The 19,790-nt window shown below is 33.5% G+C and overlaps 1 protein-coding gene and 1 non-coding gene across 3 annotated transcripts; one reads left to right on the forward strand and one right to left on the reverse strand.

Moving 5' to 3' along the window:
- The first annotated feature begins 9,745 nt into the window (after window positions 1-9,745).
- Trnac-gca (transfer RNA cysteine (anticodon GCA)) lies at window positions 9,746-9,817 on the forward strand. Its single transcript has one exon. It is a non-coding gene; the product is annotated as a tRNA-Cys (tRNA).
- Window positions 9,818-11,060: 1,243 nt separating this feature from the next.
- Window positions 11,061-16,155, reverse strand: LOC132549713 (U1 small nuclear ribonucleoprotein A-like). Of its 2 annotated transcripts, none has more exons than XM_060213668.1 (7): window positions 16,073-16,155; window positions 15,382-15,450; window positions 14,445-14,617; window positions 13,843-13,976; window positions 13,392-13,459; window positions 12,830-12,959; window positions 11,061-12,055 (listed from the first exon to the last, which is right to left on the reverse strand). In XM_060213668.1, the coding sequence occupies exons 2-7, from the start codon at window positions 15,443-15,445 to the stop codon at window positions 11,896-11,898; spliced, it is 729 nt and encodes a 242-aa protein (XP_060069651.1). In that variant the 5' UTR covers window positions 15,446-15,450; window positions 16,073-16,155; the 3' UTR covers window positions 11,061-11,895. The 2 variants fall into 2 exon arrangements, with proteins under 2 accessions (XP_060069651.1, XP_060069650.1); XM_060213667.1 differs by having other exon boundaries at window positions 12,830-12,962.
- Between the last annotated feature and the right edge of the window lie 3,635 nt (window positions 16,156-19,790).

A 19,790-nucleotide genomic window follows, 5' to 3' on the forward strand; every position in this document is an offset into this window, starting at 1 on the left:
TCAAAATAGTTAATCTTCTCTCCGCTAAAAATAAGAGAAAAAAGTGACCTTGCGATATTTCTAGTTGCTGTTTCTAAGGTTAGATCAAATATCATTACACATCCTGTTGTCCATCCTCCTTGATATGTCTGTATCCGTGTAATCGTTATTGTATTATAATATGTTATAATTGTTTATGCTGATTAGCTGAAAAGCTAAAGGCCACTAAAACAGTAAGTGTATATGTCAGATAACCTCTGGGTGTTTGATATTCTTGTTTTATCTTTGTAGGAACATACTATCCTCATCATGACGGTCTCTGATACATTGACGAAATAAAAAAAAATGGCACCATGACGTCATACGCAATATTGTCCGTACTCCGGTAATGAAAAGTTTGGTAATGTTCAATGTTTTCATTATATTATCACATCAAATTGATCATAAAACAAACAAACGTCTTTAAAAAGCAGTCTATAAAATATTTTCATGGGAATGTGTAAATTGCATCAATATATATTTTTAATCTCTCAGAAACACATGCGTGTAACATAAGGTCACTAGACACAGCCTATTAAACAAAAGACATCACAAAGTACTTACATCAGCTTTATATATTTAGAATCTTTGCCAATTTCTCAACAGATCTGGCAACATTCAAGAACAGACGAACATTATATAGAAAAAAAGATACTTTTCGTTTTTAGCAAACTACGACATATACAATAACAAGAAAACCAAAATCACCACCCTCGTTTTTTTAATTTCCATTTTAGTTATAAAAATAATGTTCTAATGTATCGTTTAACGCCACAGGTTTAAATGGTCTCCGGGTCTTATAATGATTTAATATCGGACTATATTAAGTAACTTTTTAGTTAATTTTTTTTTCAATTAAAACAAGAATAGCATGATATTGGATGTAGGCAGTAAATCTAGACGGAGTTATGGTATATCAATTACAGCGATAAGGAAGACTTAACATGGATATAGGTATTGTATTTCCAATAACAATATCTGGATCGTAAATCAGAGATAAGTTCAGACTTAACTAAGGTGATTGATTTAAATTAAATTTGCCAGATCATTCACATCTTTGAATTATTTTTATTACTTCCTCACATGTTGAAATTGAAACGCTGTCACCATGGAACGCTTGTAATGTGTTACAAAATGCTACAAAAAAATGATTTTATTTTGGAAAGAGTTATAACTCTTTGATCTACGACATTTTAAGGTTTTTTACTTTTCTTTATAACTTGCTGAATTATGAAAAATCGAATCTCATACTTTATCATTGTTGTATAAAACCTTGACCAAGAAAATGAATACTGCAACGATAACTATAATTATCAAGGTTGTCAATTTTAGTTAGTGACAGCGCGTGTCGTTAGGAGCTTTTACCTCACCGTGATTCTAACTTCCTGTAGAGGATAGTTTATTGAAGTAGCTGTGTTAAAGCTGCACTGGATTGATATATGGACTTCAGAATAATGGTATAAAAATATGAAAGAGACATTTTTGTCATAAAATGTTTTTTTCACGTTAATACATATAGTAAGTCTTTGGCGGCAAAACCTGTGCTATATGAAAACGCAGCTTGCAAAATCACATGAAAAGTTTTTTGATAGTGAAGAACCAAAATGGCGAACCGTTAACAAGTTTAAAGTCAATGATTTTTTTTTTTTCATCGAACCGTTTATTCAAAGGCAGCATAATAAAATGTATTAGCTATTTCTTTCTGTTATATTATCCTCTACATTGTGATAAATAATTATGTTTACATGACTAAATCAAAACCAAATACGGGCTGAATCTTAATTAAGACTCAAACGCGATGTAATTAGAGGAAAATTTGATCAAAAGAAAAAAAACATACAATAATCCATGAGTCAAAAACAAGGAGAATAAGACCAGGCGTTCCGGAAGGATATGAATTTCAAAACAATGCAACCTCTTTTTACATGTTACCCGACAGGAAAAACATTTGTTAATCTCATTAAACTTTGCTCATACATATACGGTGTACGTTAGGCATTATTCGTGTTACAAACGGGATTTTCCCTCTTTTTATGGAATAGCATTTCCTAAAAATAATGTCACTTTTTTTTCATATTTTTAAAATTGTGCTTTTAATTGTTCCTTTTACATGTCCTTGATTTGTCACAGCAAATGGATGCATTACGCTGTAAGGTAAATTTCTAGCTATTTTTCAACAGAGCAATTTTATTGGAGTGAAACGTTTAATATACGTTTTGAATTAATCTTTTAATGTTTTATTGTAGTCATATCTGGAAATGAGGTCTCCAATAGGCCAAATGTTCCGTTTTCAACACTTAAGCTACATGTGTCTTACGTCCTGATATATATGACATGCTCCAACATCAAAACTCAAAATTGAAGTGTTTGAAATGATATCTTTAAGTGTCAAAAACAGCTATAAGAGATCAAAGCAAATCACAAATTATTGATTATACATATTTCTTCAAGTTTTATTTCAAATTAATTTTGTATATCCTTATTTAGTTCACAAACCGTTGTAACTTATCGAAGAGGCCATAAACTTTATTGTTAATCAATAAGTGTTTGATGAACCTATTGGCTCAGGATAAACCAACGACAAGGGGATTAATCTAATTTCAATGTGCTGCCTTAAAATGAATTATTTTTGTTAAGTTTCACAATCACTGACACGAAAGACAAATAAATTTAATATAGGCCTCAATAAAATGACGTTTATAAATGGGTTTTAACACACCTGTGTGTGCTTATCTTCCCGATTCGCTTCACAGGTGGGACAACATATCACCATTTCAAAGGTGTTAATGAGGTAAAATTGTGTTGATAAACTGCATTGTCGGCTGAAAGATTATATAATATAAATTTCTTATCGATCTGTTTTGGTAATTAACCCGATACGACAATTTTGAAATCTGAGTAGAGTTATTTGGGCCACGTACCTCCTGCATTTCAACAATACTTAAAGTAGTAACGTTATCCTCACGTGACGTCCTCTACACGTGCATCTCACGGGCATTTGGTAAACAATTGTAAATGTAACTCGAAAGTTTTGATTCAGCCCTAAAAAACCAACAAATATCAAAGCGACGTTTTACAATTCAATGCAAACATGCAACTTTATATGAGAGACGAAATATACAGAGCAATTCAGTCACCATTGTTTCTGTAGAAGATAGCCATCTGTGACATTGTAACTGAACTAAGGAAGAGAGGATGTAACTCTATATCGGCCTCGTAGTCAGACAAGGAACGGAATGTAACTCTATCTACGTCTGACGTGGGAGCGTTTTTACCAAGTGGGTGCACACAATAAATACCTTATACACAAAATGCTAAATTAAGACATTTTGATACGTTTATAGATTTTGTCGTTTCAGATATTCAAAAGGCTGTCTTATTTATATCTCACACCAGACATACTTGCTGAAGAAGCAACCCTCGGTGTGTTTAAATAAAAAAAAACTCTCAAGAATTTTTCGCGATTTATTTATTTGTTTAAATGTTGACAGATATTTAAAGTAATTCTTCTTTTCACTTACTGATCGTATATCTTCATTTATTCCATTTAAAAATCTTAGCAAATAAAAACGTAAACCCGTCATCCATTTAGTTTACAACGAGATTCAATTAAAAGCAATAATATCAAAATAGATATGCAGTTTTACTCTCACTAAAATTTTTAATGAGATTTTTATTCGCGCATTCAATATTCGACATTAAATCAAATGACACTTTATGGGTGTCAGACTGAGTGACACAAAATAACTAATTTCTAATTAATGAAACCATCAGTCACTGCCACGTTAGGTCTTTGGCAATTAATTACTGATCAGCCAATCAAACATGAACAATCATATCTTAATTACCTAATCAATATCGATCGTTTTATTCGTCAGATCACTGACATGAGGACAAATAGAATGAATTCTGTTATCTTTCGTAAACTGACACACACATATATATAGAATATATGTAGAATGATAAATATGTTTATCTCCTTCTCAGTCAAACCACTGCCACGGTATTACGGGTCTAATTCATCAGTGTTACTGGGGTGAAAACGTAAAAATGTATTGTTTCTTTAATGATTTCAATCTGGCATGTTTGTTAATCTGTATTGACAGTAAACTCGTGAGGTCCACTTTTTAATTCGCCCAAACATATATATATATTCGCCATTTGGATCAGAGCGATAAGCTTTGTTTATTGGGTACAACGCTATCGCTTTGTCACGTTTGTGGTAATTACTTACATCGATTGGTGGCATTTTTTAATTAATATTTCCGTGTTTCCGTTTCCTTTTAATTGTAATTACTCCTCACTTAGCTCCGAGGCTCATTACTAATTACATTTTAGAATATGATAGATATGTGCACTTACAACACAAGGAACAAGCCAGACAAAATATTGTAACGAAAACGTATATCTTTATTGAATTTACAAAAAAAGCGTCTAGGACGAGACTAAAATATATCTTTGATTGAACACAAATATGAATGTTAAGTTAATTTGCATACGAATAGATGTTGTTTGTGTCATATTTTATATAAATTGTTTTTCCCAATCACTTTAGAATAGATACTATTACACACTTCAATACTATCTAGGTAGGGTCCGTATTATATATCTATACTCCTATCAGATCTTCACTTGTGGTTAACGTTACGTAGCCCCCTAACAGACTTTAGAGTGACTTGGTACACATAATCACAAGTCACAGTTATCGAAAAAGACACACTAACATGCAAAGTACGTGTTCCATCATCATCATCATCATCATCATCATCATCTTCACCACCACCACCACCATCATCATCATCCATCATCATCATCATCATCATCATCATCATCATTATCTTCACCACCACCACCACCACCATCATCATCATCATCATCATCATCATCATCATCATCATCATCATCATCATCATCATCATTATCTTCACCACCACCACCACCATCATCATCATCATCATCATCATCATGAACATCATCATCAACGATCCAACACCACCACCATCATCATCATCATCATCATCATCATCATCATCATCATCATCATCATCATCAACAACAACAACAACAACAACAACAACAACATCCCAATTATACAAGATACAAGTTTTTTTTCTTTTCTTTTTTTTTCGTATTCAGTAAAACATGTAATGACAATCCCATCAACATCATCATCGTCTTCTTGTCATTATTACCACCACCACCACCATCATCGTCGTCATCATCATTATTATCATCATCATCACCATTCACCATCATCATCATCATCGTCGTCATCATCATGACGAATTTTTCGTAGTCATTGCTACTTATTTACCTTTGGTTCCATCCAATGCATTTAGTCATAATATTGTGCTATATCGTCATAACCACGTGTATGTAACCACGTGCACGTTGCTCATTTCCGCATTCCTGAGCCGGAGTAACCAATCAATTTCAGTATAGTTACACGATGTCGTAAATTCAAACTCTGCACTTCCCGTGGAGACAAGAGATTTCCTCATTCCTGAGTCGAAGTAACCATTCATGTTCAGCACAAGATTTATCCTGAACAATGGATAACAAAATAGTCCAACAAAACCCCAGGACTTCCCGATTTTTCAGTGAGAAGATATACGAATTACAATGGTTGGATTAGATCGACTGAAACATGTATCCGCTGAGATATACAGCGAGTTGTCATTAATTCAAGTAGCAATGTGCATCTTCTGTATTAGATACCTTATCAAATAACCATGTGAAGTTATGTATTTAACAGTAATTAAAACAAATTGCCTCGTGCAGATGATTGTACATGTTGGATTTTAGTATAGTTGTGAATATTTTCATTGACTTTCGGTTATTTATCTATTCATTTATTTATTTATCTATTTATTTATTTATTTATCTATTTAGTTATTTATCTAATAATTTATCTATTTATTTATTTATTTCAAAGCTTATCATTACTACAGATTTCAGTTATGCTCATAGATAATATAAATTATTATATTCTTTTGTCTATGATATTGTGAAATAACAATTTAATATACATGTTTAACGTATTAATCGTTAATATTTTACCCAACATGTAAATTGACATAATAAGAGCGTTTTTTTTCTGTCTCTGATTTACATTACATATTTGCGAACAATTCATTAATGTGTGTCGAAAAAAACGAACTGGTCTTATATGACAAAAAACGTCAAACAAAACCACACCAGCTTACTGAGATAACTAAGATTACTTAGTGTATGATGTATTACGACTGGAACGCTTATTCGTTTCATTCAAACCTTATTTGTAAAACTCGTATCAGGAAGTTTCCACCCACTGTGTATGGAAATATATATATATATCGTTTTTTATTTAAAAGTGGATTTCCATCATTATTTTTTTTTATATTTTTTTTTTTTTTTCGTGTGATATTGTATCTTTTTCACGAGTATGGCAGAATATATATATTCTGTACAAGTGCGGTGTATAGTACGATGACGTAAAAATACTTACATTCCATGTCGACTTACATATAGGAAGTACAGGAAGATAGAGTTACATATCCGGGTAATGTATCTATTACTATAACCATCTGTTGTGATTTAATCAATACCAGGTGTTTCTACGTCATCAACATTTAAATAGCATGTTCAAGAAAACAAACATTTGTATATAAAACAAGTTATATTGTAAGATTTTGACAAAATATAGTGTGACCATTTAAACAATTTTGCTATAGTGCTATTTTTTCGTCGTTATATGATTCCTGTGTTAGCTTTCTTAGATGCTTACATAAGACATCGATTTTCTTTATCTGTAATGTGTAATGTAGATCACATAATTACATATCTACAGTATACAAGAAAAAAAATTAGGTTAAACTTTAGTTTTTATTCTGAAGGAGTTTTGGTTTATGTACTAACACGCAAGTTTCGATTTTCAAAACACGAAATTGTTTAAGTGTAAATCTTGGCGCCCAACATCGTTTTATAATGTTTATAGGTTCCGTTTTCTCCCTCTCTTCTTATATAAGTAACTACTCGTTGTTTTATCGCAATGCTACATCGGTCGACAAGGAGATATTTTCAGCACATTCTGACAACTAGCAATATGATATGCAAATACCAAAATCTGAAATGGTTGCCCGTCAGCCTGTACTGAGAAAGGATTGACAAACTTATTTTACCGGCTTTTGCGTGTTTTGATGAAGCCCTCGGCGGATCTATGTCTAACTACATTCTGCCATTTGGTGCCCGCGTCAGTCTTCAGTTTAAGATGCCCAAATAACAACCAAAGGATTCCTAACGTGGATTTGAAATAGGACATGGCTACCTGTCAGCCACTTGTATTGGTTGTACAAATCTATATAACAAGGCGGAACCTGCTTTGAAACATGAGAACGATTATTCGAGCACTTTTCAATATTGATTCTCAAAACAATCGATACAAGACGTTTTGTTAAACTGATCATGTACAGCTAGGTCATTCACATGTGCTATAAATTATCGATAAACGAAAAAAAAATTATAATGTTCGCAGGAGAAGACGGTTGTCATTCAAACTAATTCACATATGGTAATCTATATCTTATCCTTCATGTATCTATGTAGGTTTTTTGTTAATTTCCTGTTCTATATATTGAATTAACGCGACAGCTAGAATGAGATCAGCTATATATAGACATTCTACGTGTTTACGTAACAGACTGTCAGTCAGTGCATTTTGTAGGCTAAGAATTCAACGTTCTTTTTATAAAAAAAAAACATAAAAGAGCATACATCATGATCTTCGTTCACGAATATGTATCTATTTGGCGCGAGTTTTGTAAGAAGTTCTTAAACAGATAAAGTGGAAGTTACGTTAGATTTAATGTCGACTAGCACCGACATACACGTCGCTATTAAACAAACAATTAATTCAAATTCAATTGGCATAAAATGTCAAAGATATGAAAATTTATTGTTAACAAAAATAGAATATATCGCTTCTGGTCATAGCTTGTAATTGGCCGGTCGGCAAGAGTTATTGTTCTTGGAAATGGTGTACGAACATTAATGAAATATAAAGAGGGATATTGACTAAACCACATGCTGAAGTATTCAGTACAACTTTATATCTCTGAACAGTATCATAAGTTTTTCATCAATAGATAAATGACAAAATAAATTACAGTCGACCGTATACACATTTGTGTAATAAACGATCAATTCCCTGTCACGCAGTCAAAAAGCTGATTTAAGCGACTATTGAGCAGTCCAAACATAAATTTCTAGAAAATCCCCTGGTTCGGGAGGAAATCGAAAGCTGGATTCCCATTTTCATACATTCGACAGAGATGTGCTATATAAACGACACATCTATCTATAGTCATATGTACACGTATTAAGATTCGTGTTCTTGTGATTTGACCAATTTCACAAAATGAACAGCTCACATCATCAACTCAAACTAAACAGACTGAATGATAATGCTGTCCTTTAGATGTTTGACCTACAGATACGATAGAAAACTGTGCTATGTTATTAATTGGTACAGTAAATCGACAGAAACTATTCTACGTTCAAAACATTTTCATCGAATCTTTTACAAAAATATTCCTTCAAAACAACTTCGGTAGATGAAAAAATCAAAGTCCAAATTAAATCAACAATGACCGGATACAGAAAAATTATCTCCGAGTGAGGCGGTATTGGCCGGCTTGGGTGTGAAGACAGCATTGTGTGATGGAGGTAATCTCGATATCAATTGTTTAAAAACGTTTGAAAAATAATTTTCCACAGACTTCCCCTTACAAGATCTGCTAACAACACGTTTCCGTTTCATTTGTGTAAAACGGCAGAGAACATATTGGTAATTAATTACGAATCTGCAGTTCCAAAGGTTTGGGTAACCTGCATTTCGCGTCATTTGAATTTTAGAGTCAGTACTGTCTGGTTTTTTCACTTATATTCGACCATACTTTTTAATATTATTATTATTTTCCTCGGTCGTCACCCATAATTTTCAACATGATTTCGCACCACAGATGAGACCTAGTATAACGAAATGGATGTATGATTCAGTTTGATGTATCATTTGCTATTTAATTCAAAATATGTATTAAGTACCGAATGCACTTCAATCCTCGTTGAGTTACAAGATCTGATCAAGCACATATCCTCAACGAAAAGAAGAATTCAAAATTTCGAGAATTAAGTTGTTATTTCCATTATGTAGCATACAAAATGAGATTTTAATCGAAAATTTTCAACAACATTTTCATATTTTATTCCTACCGAAGTGTACAGCAACATATAAAAGCTTGCACAGAATATTTTTCAAAATGTTGACGCACCAAAAGATTTCTCAATTAAAAAATAAAACATGCTTCAACAGTAATTTAAACAATCAAGGTATCGCTAAACAGAAAAGCCCATGATGAAATTAGGAGTATAATAATGATCAGCGGGGCGTTAATCCAAGTTATACGATACACCGATATTTTAACCATGTCAAAATTGACTGCACAGCTGTCATACTAAGGGAGATAACTCGTATTCGTTTTCATGTGGCACCGCCCATATTACTATATAAGTAAAGTGCCACGTAAGCAATCGACCTGCTTCGTTATTTTATTTTTCGGCAGCACAAGGCAGTTGTTAGATAAAATTTTGACCATATCATATAATAATACCGTTGTTCTTTGAGGAATTAATATATTACCAGCAACTTTCATTTAGTATAATCATTTTTGGTACCCGTTTTATAACGAAGGGGGATATAGCTCAGTGGTAGAGCATTCGACTGCAGATCGAGAGGTCCCTGGTTCGAACCCGGGTGTCCCCTCATTTTTTTATAAATTCCTGTGTTCAAATAACAACATAGAAGGAAAAATCAACACCATTATTTACATATCTTCATTGTTCCTCAAAACCTTCACGTGCAGTTACTTGGAAAATAACAAAACCTGCTTTCACAGATCAAAAGGGAATCTTACTTTATAAATAAATTTTAATCCCTCTTAAACCTCATGACACTGGAAGTAGTACTAAAATCAAAAGATCTTGATATCCTGTTACCATATTTATCTCCTATTGAATTACAAAAATGGCCTTTCACATAGTTGCCCGCAGTTTGATTCCCAGAACAGATGTGAAAAGATTTAGGGTTATCTGCACAACCATGTGAAGTTTTCGCGGGGTACTCAAATTTCCTCTCATATTAAAACACTACTTTACTTACATCCCAGCCGAGTGATTAGTACAGGCTGAAATAACTTGTTTCACAATTGTTGTAAAACAAATGAAGCTTACATCATGTAACTTAATGTTGTATACTTAATACATGTCACCAGGTAGATTATATAACATATGGAAATAAATCAGACATATTCAATAAAGCTTAATTCAGAGCTGTGTGGGAGCATAAAGGTAAAATACATGCTTTCAATGCTTGGTTTCAACGAGCACTTTGTAATTTTCGAAATGGTCAGGTGGGTAAGCATCGGTCTTTTGATTTTACTATGACAAATTCAAAACAGTACATAGGACAAATGCAGGTGATAAGTCTGTAACCTCAAAATCTTGTATAAAAGAACATAGTCAATGGATGATAAAGTTAAATTGTCTGAAATGGTTGATATCTATTTAAAGATCATTCATACCACCATTGCGATGAAAAAATATTTCATTGTTACTCACAAATCCAATGATAATTAAGAATGAATGCACTATTTAGATTATTTTTCTAAAAATGAGGTAGACTGTATCAAGTTGAACTTTGACCTTTGTTTGTGAGTGTCAACAAAGAGCCAGACAAAAAAAACAACATGTAAGTCATCATAATCAAGTTTAGACACAGGACAAGGGCATAACGTAAAAAGTCTGACACAATAATATTAATCCAGAAATAAGCCCATGTTCGGTAATAAGCCCACCCAACAAGAACTACTTCAATACAATATCATGTAATAAGTCTATCACTGACTTACAGTCAGAAGAGATGTGTTGGCTCCCTGGACTTATTGCAGCAGTAGGATATGTAACAATATCTCAACTAGGCAGATTTTAAAAAACAACAATAAACAATGTTTGTTTTACATTTATTAGTACATTTGTGATTCCAGTGTCATCTGTTCATTACCAGACAGCCCTAACAGAAGTGCAAGGCCAGGGACATCTGGTAATATCCAGTACAACACAACCACCAAATACAACAACAGAACTGGCCTGGTGCAATGCCAGTAGTCAACAAGAAAACAGCCTGTGTGCAATGCTGTATAGTGACAGCGATACCTGTTTAATCGTAGCACAGAGACCACAGTGAAACTTCCTTAGAGCAGGATACAAAAGAATACGGTGTATTAATCATAACACATGCTGTTAACACCCATTCCGTTTTTGGATGAAATTGTTACTGGTCATCAAAATACATATCAAAATAAACAGGTTTCACTGCACAAAACAAATAAGATACAAAAAAAATAAATGGATACAACCAGCTGAAGTGCAATGCTGGATCGACTAACTTAATATATTGACAATTTTGAATGATGTATAAAAAGAATGATAAGAAATTGCATTATGATCATGATATGGGAAAGATTTCTTGTATAAAGACTTCATCTGCATCTTTATATGACCATTTGAATGTAGTAATGTCATTACTTTTTGTATGTAGCAATGTCATTACTTTTTGTATGTAGCAATGTCATTACTTTTGTATGTAGTAATGTCATTACCTTTTGTATGTCATTAATAAGTCTGGTCAATTCAATATTTAATCTCAACATTTCTATGAAGAAAATCAATTTGGAATAATATTTGCACAGAGCAATGATCATGATTTCCTGGACACACCCCTCGCATCTAACACATTCATGCACACATGAAAAACACACCAAAGACAGCACCATGTTATATTGTCTACTTCTTGGCGAATGAGATTTTCATGGCATTGCTAGGCGTGATCTTGAAGCCCTGTAGGGCATCCTTAGCAGCAGCAGATTGAACCTCATTTTCAAATTCAACGAAAGCAATGTCATGTCGACCAGGCACCAATCGCACTTCCTTGAATCCAGGAAATCTACAAGGAGAAACAAAACATGAATTGTCTTTTTATATTAATATATCATCAATCTTAACAGTTATTTTCACATCATTCAAACAATGAGGAAGGTGAGAAATTAGCTTCATCTTTTCTCTTTAAGCATAATCAGATGTTGGAAATACATCAGATATTACTATATTATACATATGTTGAATGGGTTTGAGGTTAACATGTGTTATGTTTAACAAGAGGACTAAACTGTTGTCTGAGGCCAAAGGAAACAGTGTGGTCTGCAGGTTCAGCATAAAACATCCAGTCTACACATGTTTTGTTATACCTCTATCACTGACATCTAAGAGAACGAATCATTACAGATATATATAAAGATGATGGCAGAAATTGTCAAGTAATAACCGGAGAGTACAGCACAGTAATGAGCTGTGATGTAAGCAGTCAACATCGAGAAGTTGACAGGTAACCATTGTCATTGGGCAAACATCTAGAATTTCAGGCTTTATTCACTATAGAAAAGTATAGGAAATGAATAGTATGGTGTAACAAAATATAATGTTCAATACAGAAAAACATATGGAAATTATTCCATCTGTTTGCTAATACTTTTCATTCTGAAACATCAAAACTATGACCGCAGAAAATTTGTTTGAATATGTATCCTGCCATACAATATACATTGTGACTTAGTAACTGGAAAATTAATCTTTAGCATAAATTATTATAATATTATATTATTTTATTAATAAATTAAGTATTTTGAAACATATACCGAACAATCCTATGTAAGTTACGTACTGATTAAACAACATGGACAACATCATTTCATTGGTTTCCTCAGGCAGGTTTGTTAAGAACAAGATCTGGTTGGGTGGTTGTTCAGGAATAGCTGTAGGAGCTGGGGCTGCAGCGGCTGCTGGTGCTGCTGCTGCTGTAGAAAGAAAAACTCACATTAAACAGGCAAACAGAATCAAATCATTCTTAGGTGAGATCACAACCAACCCATCTTATATTGAAGAAGGCTACCTGGCAGTAGTTTCTTCAGAGTATGCTCCTGACTACCTAAAATATGACAACTCGTGAGTGACAGAACATGTCTACTTTTCGTTAAGACTCTTCAGATTTAATGAGAAGGACTTTTGACTTCTGCAACTGCTACAAATATTACAAAAAAGTGAAAAGGTCAGCTTGAAGATTTGTCACACATATAAGGATCTCAAATATCATTTACTAAAAGACTGTCACAATCTACACCCTGTATTTCATATGTTACTACTTTTTGTACTACTCTAACCACCAACATCATTCAATATCAGTGACACTTCCACAAACAAAACAGACCAGTTCTATGAATACTTACCTGGCTGTACTTGTGGTGCCATCGGCGCGACTTGTTGTACTTGATTCAAAACTGGGGCAGCTGCTTGTCTGTTGGAACACGGAAAGAAAGATCATTATCCAACATTATGTACAGGTACAATGTTTTAACTTCTAAACTATCACTTATATTTATCTTATTGCCAAAATAGCATTCAAATATTTATCTGCATTGTAGCATTGGAAAAATTAATATTTTATCAATTCCCAAATTTTGCAATTTACATCGGATAACTTCCTTCCTGATTCAACAATTTTATTCCTAAAATGAGGCTAAAATGCTTCATCCCAAACTAGTGAAAAAAGACTGACTTGTATCAAGACTTTAACAACTGTGAAAGATCAATGGTATATTATGAATGATTGTCTTTTGTAAATAAAGTTTAAGTACAGTTACAATGAAATCCTGATACAAAATCTCAATGACATCTTACTTTTGTGCTGCATTCTTTTTCTTAGATTTTTTGGCTACCTCTCCCTCCTCTTCCTTCTTTCTTTTTGGGCGCTCCACAAAAGTGCCTTTTATTTTAGCAATGATGTCCGAGTCTTTCTTAGAATATTGAATTCTCTACAAGAAAAATGTACCAAGTGAATCAAGCTGATCAGCTATGTAAATGATCTTTGTTTCTGCAGTCCTTAAAAAAAACCTAAAATATAGGTACATTTATGTTTCTTTATGTTACATCTCTACATTTTTTATTTAATTAAAATCTAATACTGATTCCGTTCTTTACAAACATCTGAATAAAACCAATTAAATTTTTAATAGTTAGTGTGAATTTTTTGAAGATTAATGTTTAATATTTACATAACAAAATGCATTAACGTGCCATCAGATATACTTCTCGTTATATCTAAACTCTCAGAAGTATTTCGAAAAACAAATGGCACAGTCTATGAACAGATCTGTAACGTCAAAGCTCAAGTTTTCACCATTATAATATACCACCTAAGCTTAGAGTGTTGAACAGTTTGAACGACACCACCAAGCTCTCAGAGCACCGGGCAGTAGAGACTGTATCATCATAAATTTTACCATTGGTTTGTCATAGAAAGGGAATCCCTGCATTGATCTTATAGCATTGGTGGCACTGCTAATATCCTTAAATATAACAAACGCTTGTCCTCGCATCTTCAGTGTCTTCATAGCTACAATGTCTAGGATTTGTCCAAATTGGGAGAATATGGCATACAGTGATTTCTTCAGGTCTGAAAAACCGAAATAAAAAGGTAAATGCAATTTTCCTTAAATTTGTTTTGTCAATCAATTTCTGTCTCTTGATATTTTATGAAAATTCATTGTCCATAAAAAATTAATCTACACTGCTGTGAGGAAAAAAAAAATGCAATTATTAAGTACTTCACAACAAATTATTTGAACCATTTGACTGTTCATATCGAGAAATGCCTATTCTTACTTTCTGACAAGTGTTAAAGCTTACTATCTGCAGCTAAAAGTAAAAAATTTTCCCAATTTATAAGTATTAAACACTTACAAATCATTCTCAATCTATCATAAACAGTAACAATAGAAACATACAAGTTTATTCAAGTTTTCAACTTTTCTACCTTAAACAGAAGTAAGCTTATCATGGATTCAATGTGAACTAATGGTATGATGAAAACCAACATTTATGAATACATTGAATGGTATATCTTTTTTTGTTTACTGAATTTATTAGTTTCATATTCAATTGACAATTTGACAAATGTAACAAATATTTTAATCAAATTGAATTAACTGTTTACTGACTTGGTATGAAAGAAGAATTTGTGATAATGCACTATTAATTAGAATCAGAAAAGACTAAGAAGCAAAATAAATTCTAAAAACAATATTATAGCAAAATCTCTCAATGTGAAACTCCCTGGACATGGTCAATGGCAGTGAAGTGATTTGTCCTTAATTCCTCAATCATCAATTGTCTACTGCATGCAAACGTTGCTGATTTCACTTTGATAGTAATACTTACCATCTTTCTTGATTTTTTCATTCAGGTTGTTAATGTAGATGGTTTGATTCGGGCGAATATCCATTTTATCTAGAAAAAAAAAATAAAAAAACAAAAAATAGTAATAAAACAATTATCCTCATAATACAGTCAATAACAAAACTCCAGCTCAAATTGAGAACAGAGATTGACCACACAAAATTAAACCCCCAATTACTTAATCATATTTACATATTCAAATTTTGACTACCTTGAAGCTAGCTGTTGGGTTATTCTGAATTATTCTAACGGTTTATTGTCTTATTATATCGTTCAGAAATCATTCACCAACACAAGACCGATAAAAAATGTTGATTATTTGTAAGAGTTGTAGATCACAATCAGAATGACAATCACATCACAACGTCAGAATAATTCGGTCTTAAATCACAAACCTGCTCCGTGAGAACACGGACCTAGATAAGATCAAAGTCCGTGATAACAGAAACCAACAGACATGTACAAGCATCGCATATCCCTTCAAAATATCAGTTTCAAACCATTGGTATATGGACAGAATTGGTCGGTCGTGTCAACGAGCATGTAAAATATCGTTAACTTGATAGTCGAGTTGAGGGGGGTGCTTTGTCGTCGATTCGTGTTCATATCTTAATGTCAACGGGTTATAAACAATTCGTTTGGAATACAGCACTTCAGCTTCTTAATTACAAACCTGATATTTAGAGAAAGCTTCAATGCAAAAGTCGTTTACGAATCAGACAACGAAGTAGAAGCCGGTACAATAGAGCTAAGGCACGCACGTTGGACAACGTTTGCCGGAAGTTGAAGGCGCGCGAGTCGCTTCATAGGTTAACACTAAAGTAAAAAAAAAGAAATATCCGGAATTATTTTTATCTTATTTCTGCCAGATGTTAATCGGGTTCAAGGAATTTGAAGTTTAGTGAGACACTAAGCAAATAATTCTTGTCTTATTAGTTTTTATTCAAGTTGCGTTTCGCTTCATTATACAGTATATCACAAACGCCAATGCCCCTTCAAGCGCGTACATAGGTAGATACATAGTGATATAATAATCAATAGCCGCATGCCTTGTGGTTAAGGTTATTTTAATTATTTTTGTCCTTTTGTTATATGAATTTTAAAAATGGAAACCACCTATATTATATATATATTGCTCTCCAATGCCGACTTCTATTAAAGCAGGCATAGGGCTCCAAGGGGTTTTCTCGCTTACCCATCTATTACATGCCGTAAAAAGGATAATGGAGATGTGCTGCGGTCGGGTTCCATTTTGTCCTTTTCGGATGAGACTACACTCAAAGTTCATTGATCGATGTCCTGTTTTCTCCGATGTCGGTCTTAGAAATACAAATTTTGTCAATTTATTTTAAAATAAATTTACCGTAACTATATAAAAGGTATTGGTCTGAACTATCATCATACAGATACAGACTTGTAGCTATAAAGTGTTACCAAAACGGAACCCCTTTACCGTCATGCTTCACACTTGATTTATCTCGTATTAACTAAACATTATTTTGTTTTCTTTTTAAAAAAAAATAGCATGCATTCTGCGGAGTAGAGCCTTACACTGTTGTCATTGAGGTCCAGTGTTTTGACCTGGCGAAGGAACACTTAAATTTGAATTTAAAACATGAAAACGATTTTTATATTCTATTCTACTTCCGGTGACCGACCTACCAAAGTTTGTCAGTGTCACCGTCATCAAATGAAAAAAAAAGAAGGAAAAAAAACAGAACATGTGCGTTATGACTTAAATATAAACACGAAATAAGGCGAAAACAAGAGGTCCGCATGGCCAGTATCGCCCACATGGTTTTACTTTACCCAATCTAAAGGAAACTGATTTTAATCATTCTTAAAACACTGTCATTTCTACAGTATAAGTACTTCAGAATTTGCTTTATCATTTTAGGTCCCTCTCCGTGGGCTAGTCCAGACCAAAAGTGAAGTTCTCTTTCACCTAAGGATGCTCTAGGCGGGCCTACATTTCCCCTTTTGGGCCTGGCTCCTGCCACCCCAGGGAACTACGACCAATCATTTATATGAAATTAATCTCTACTCATTAACGGATACCAAATTGGAACAGAATCTAAGAATTCGTGTAGAAGAGAGATTTTAAAGGATCTGCTCTATTTCCTATAATAGGCGCCGCCCCTCCGCCCCAGGGGGGCACTGTTTATACAAAATCTAATCCCATTCACACCAGAATGCTTAAGCCAAAATAAAAAACAAAATCTAATCATTCCTATAGAACGGAAACGATTTTAAAGAATTCGTCAATTGTTTTGGACCCTCCCCTCAGACCTCTGGGGACCGAGAAAAAGTATTTATACAACTTCCCTTAAGGATGTCCCTGACCAAATTTGGAAAAAAAAACCGTTCCGGCGTTCATAACTAGTAGCGATTTTTAATTACGAACGCCAGGCGGACGACGGACACTGGGCCATGGCATAAGTTCGCCGGTACTTCTTCGGACCAAGTTATATTCCGTGTTCCTGTCCACATCATAACGGAGCGGAAATGTTTGTGATTTTTACTTATCAAAGGTGACACTAATACCTGTGGACTTCTGTACAAGTCTGCCATAAAAATATTCTTTCTTTATTTTGTATTCGTACCAGTCTAATCTAATATAAATTAACATGGCGGTAGTTGAAAAATAAGAATATAGATTTCCATATCTTTGTCTTATTTACTATAAGTTCTTATCGGGAATAAACGCTTATTAACGTTTAATAAAGTCTTACAGAACGTGGTAGGGGAGTTAACTCTAGCAACCTTAACAAAATTTCCACGTGGTTATTGTGAATAGGTTTCGTAGTTTCCCGTCATATTAGTGTTTTAGGTAAATTAAATCTGAAATGATGGCGTGTCTTCGTATCAGATGATCCAGAAAAGTGTTCTGAATAAGACTCCTTTAGAATTTTATGTCCTCTTTTTCTCCTAAACTATGTACATTGTTACCGTTACCTTCGATAACTTGTACTAACCGAATACACCCTACACTCTTAAGATGTCGTTTTAATGTCTATCTTTGTCTCCAGATTCGTCTGAGGGATCTATGTTATGTGGTTAATACATTTTACAAGTCTGAGTATGTATGGTACAAGTATATAGTATACTACTTTCACCCGGGACCGAGGATGTGTATGACACGGAAGTGTTAAGTATTGCACTGAAACTTAAATACGTTAAGGCCTTTATTTATGGTAAAAACGCAATAAGCCCACACGGAACTATATTGTTTTAACTGATCTTATTATAAAGTAGTAGAAAAAGACCGCATAGTATTTTCAATGATCCCTTACGTAGATGAAGGTAAAAAGACAGGTAAATGAACTCAGGTGAAATCTATAGTTAAACTGAAACTGACTGTAATTGGTTTTCTATTGTCTTCCTAAAACAACACCTTTCTTTGTTTCAAAAAATGGGCAAATCGGGAACATCCTCCTACGATATAGTTACTAACGGAAGGCTGTTTGACTTCGTGTCAACAAGATTGAAAAAAAAGATCCGGGGATGAAGACAACTCACCGAAAGGACAAGAATAATGTAAAACTATATGTAAATAAAACAGAAATGCACTACAGTGTTAATATACGGCAATCACTGCATAAAAAACGTCAGTCACCTACAGTTACCAAGACTATGTATGTCACAGAATATATAGGAATAGTATCGGTCATAAATAATATTGTTCTCGTTGCAAGCAGGGATATCAATATTTAATTATTTTTTTCTCAAAAAGGAAAACAAAATTATGATTAAAACACCAACGTTTTATACGTGTTTGGTATCACCTTTAAATGTGACGTCATACAAGTTCGACACCATAAGCTGAGGTTTCGCGCACCACAGTTGAGACTGTGAATGGATGAAGCACTTCAGTTGTTTCATGGTCAGTTTTACAGCTTTTAACTTACAGGTCTTGATTGTAATAAAGAAAACACATTTAATTTTTAAGTATATAGATAGACTTCACACACGTGACACATGTTTTCACTTGTTGGTGCATATATGATATTAAACAGAATATTCAACGTAACGCCATGAAATGCCAATGTCTATATATGTTGAAATTAAACTATCAACATTGATAATGATATATAGCAATGCATTATGACTTGATACAAGGCAAAAATTCCTTGATAGAAAGACGTACTTACTTAAATCATGCACACATTTAGCAGGGCAGTGAATACAAATACAGTATATTTTGAAATCAAAATGATTGATCGCATTTTGATACGAATTTGCATAAGAAATACTTAACACAAGAAACTAGAAAACACATGTAATGTTTGCCCATCACGTAATCATTCATCTGTAGTCCGGCGACGAGGTAGGTTTAAGTGACATCTAGCAGTTTAAATCTCACCCATTTGATAAAAATACCCCCACTGTTA

This window comes from Ylistrum balloti, unplaced genomic scaffold (genome assembly GCF_031769215.1).
Source record: "Ylistrum balloti isolate Yb309-2 unplaced genomic scaffold, AGI_CSIRO_Ybal_v1 Utg370076, whole genome shotgun sequence".
Lineage (NCBI taxonomy): Eukaryota > Metazoa > Mollusca > Bivalvia > Pectinida > Pectinidae > Ylistrum > Ylistrum balloti.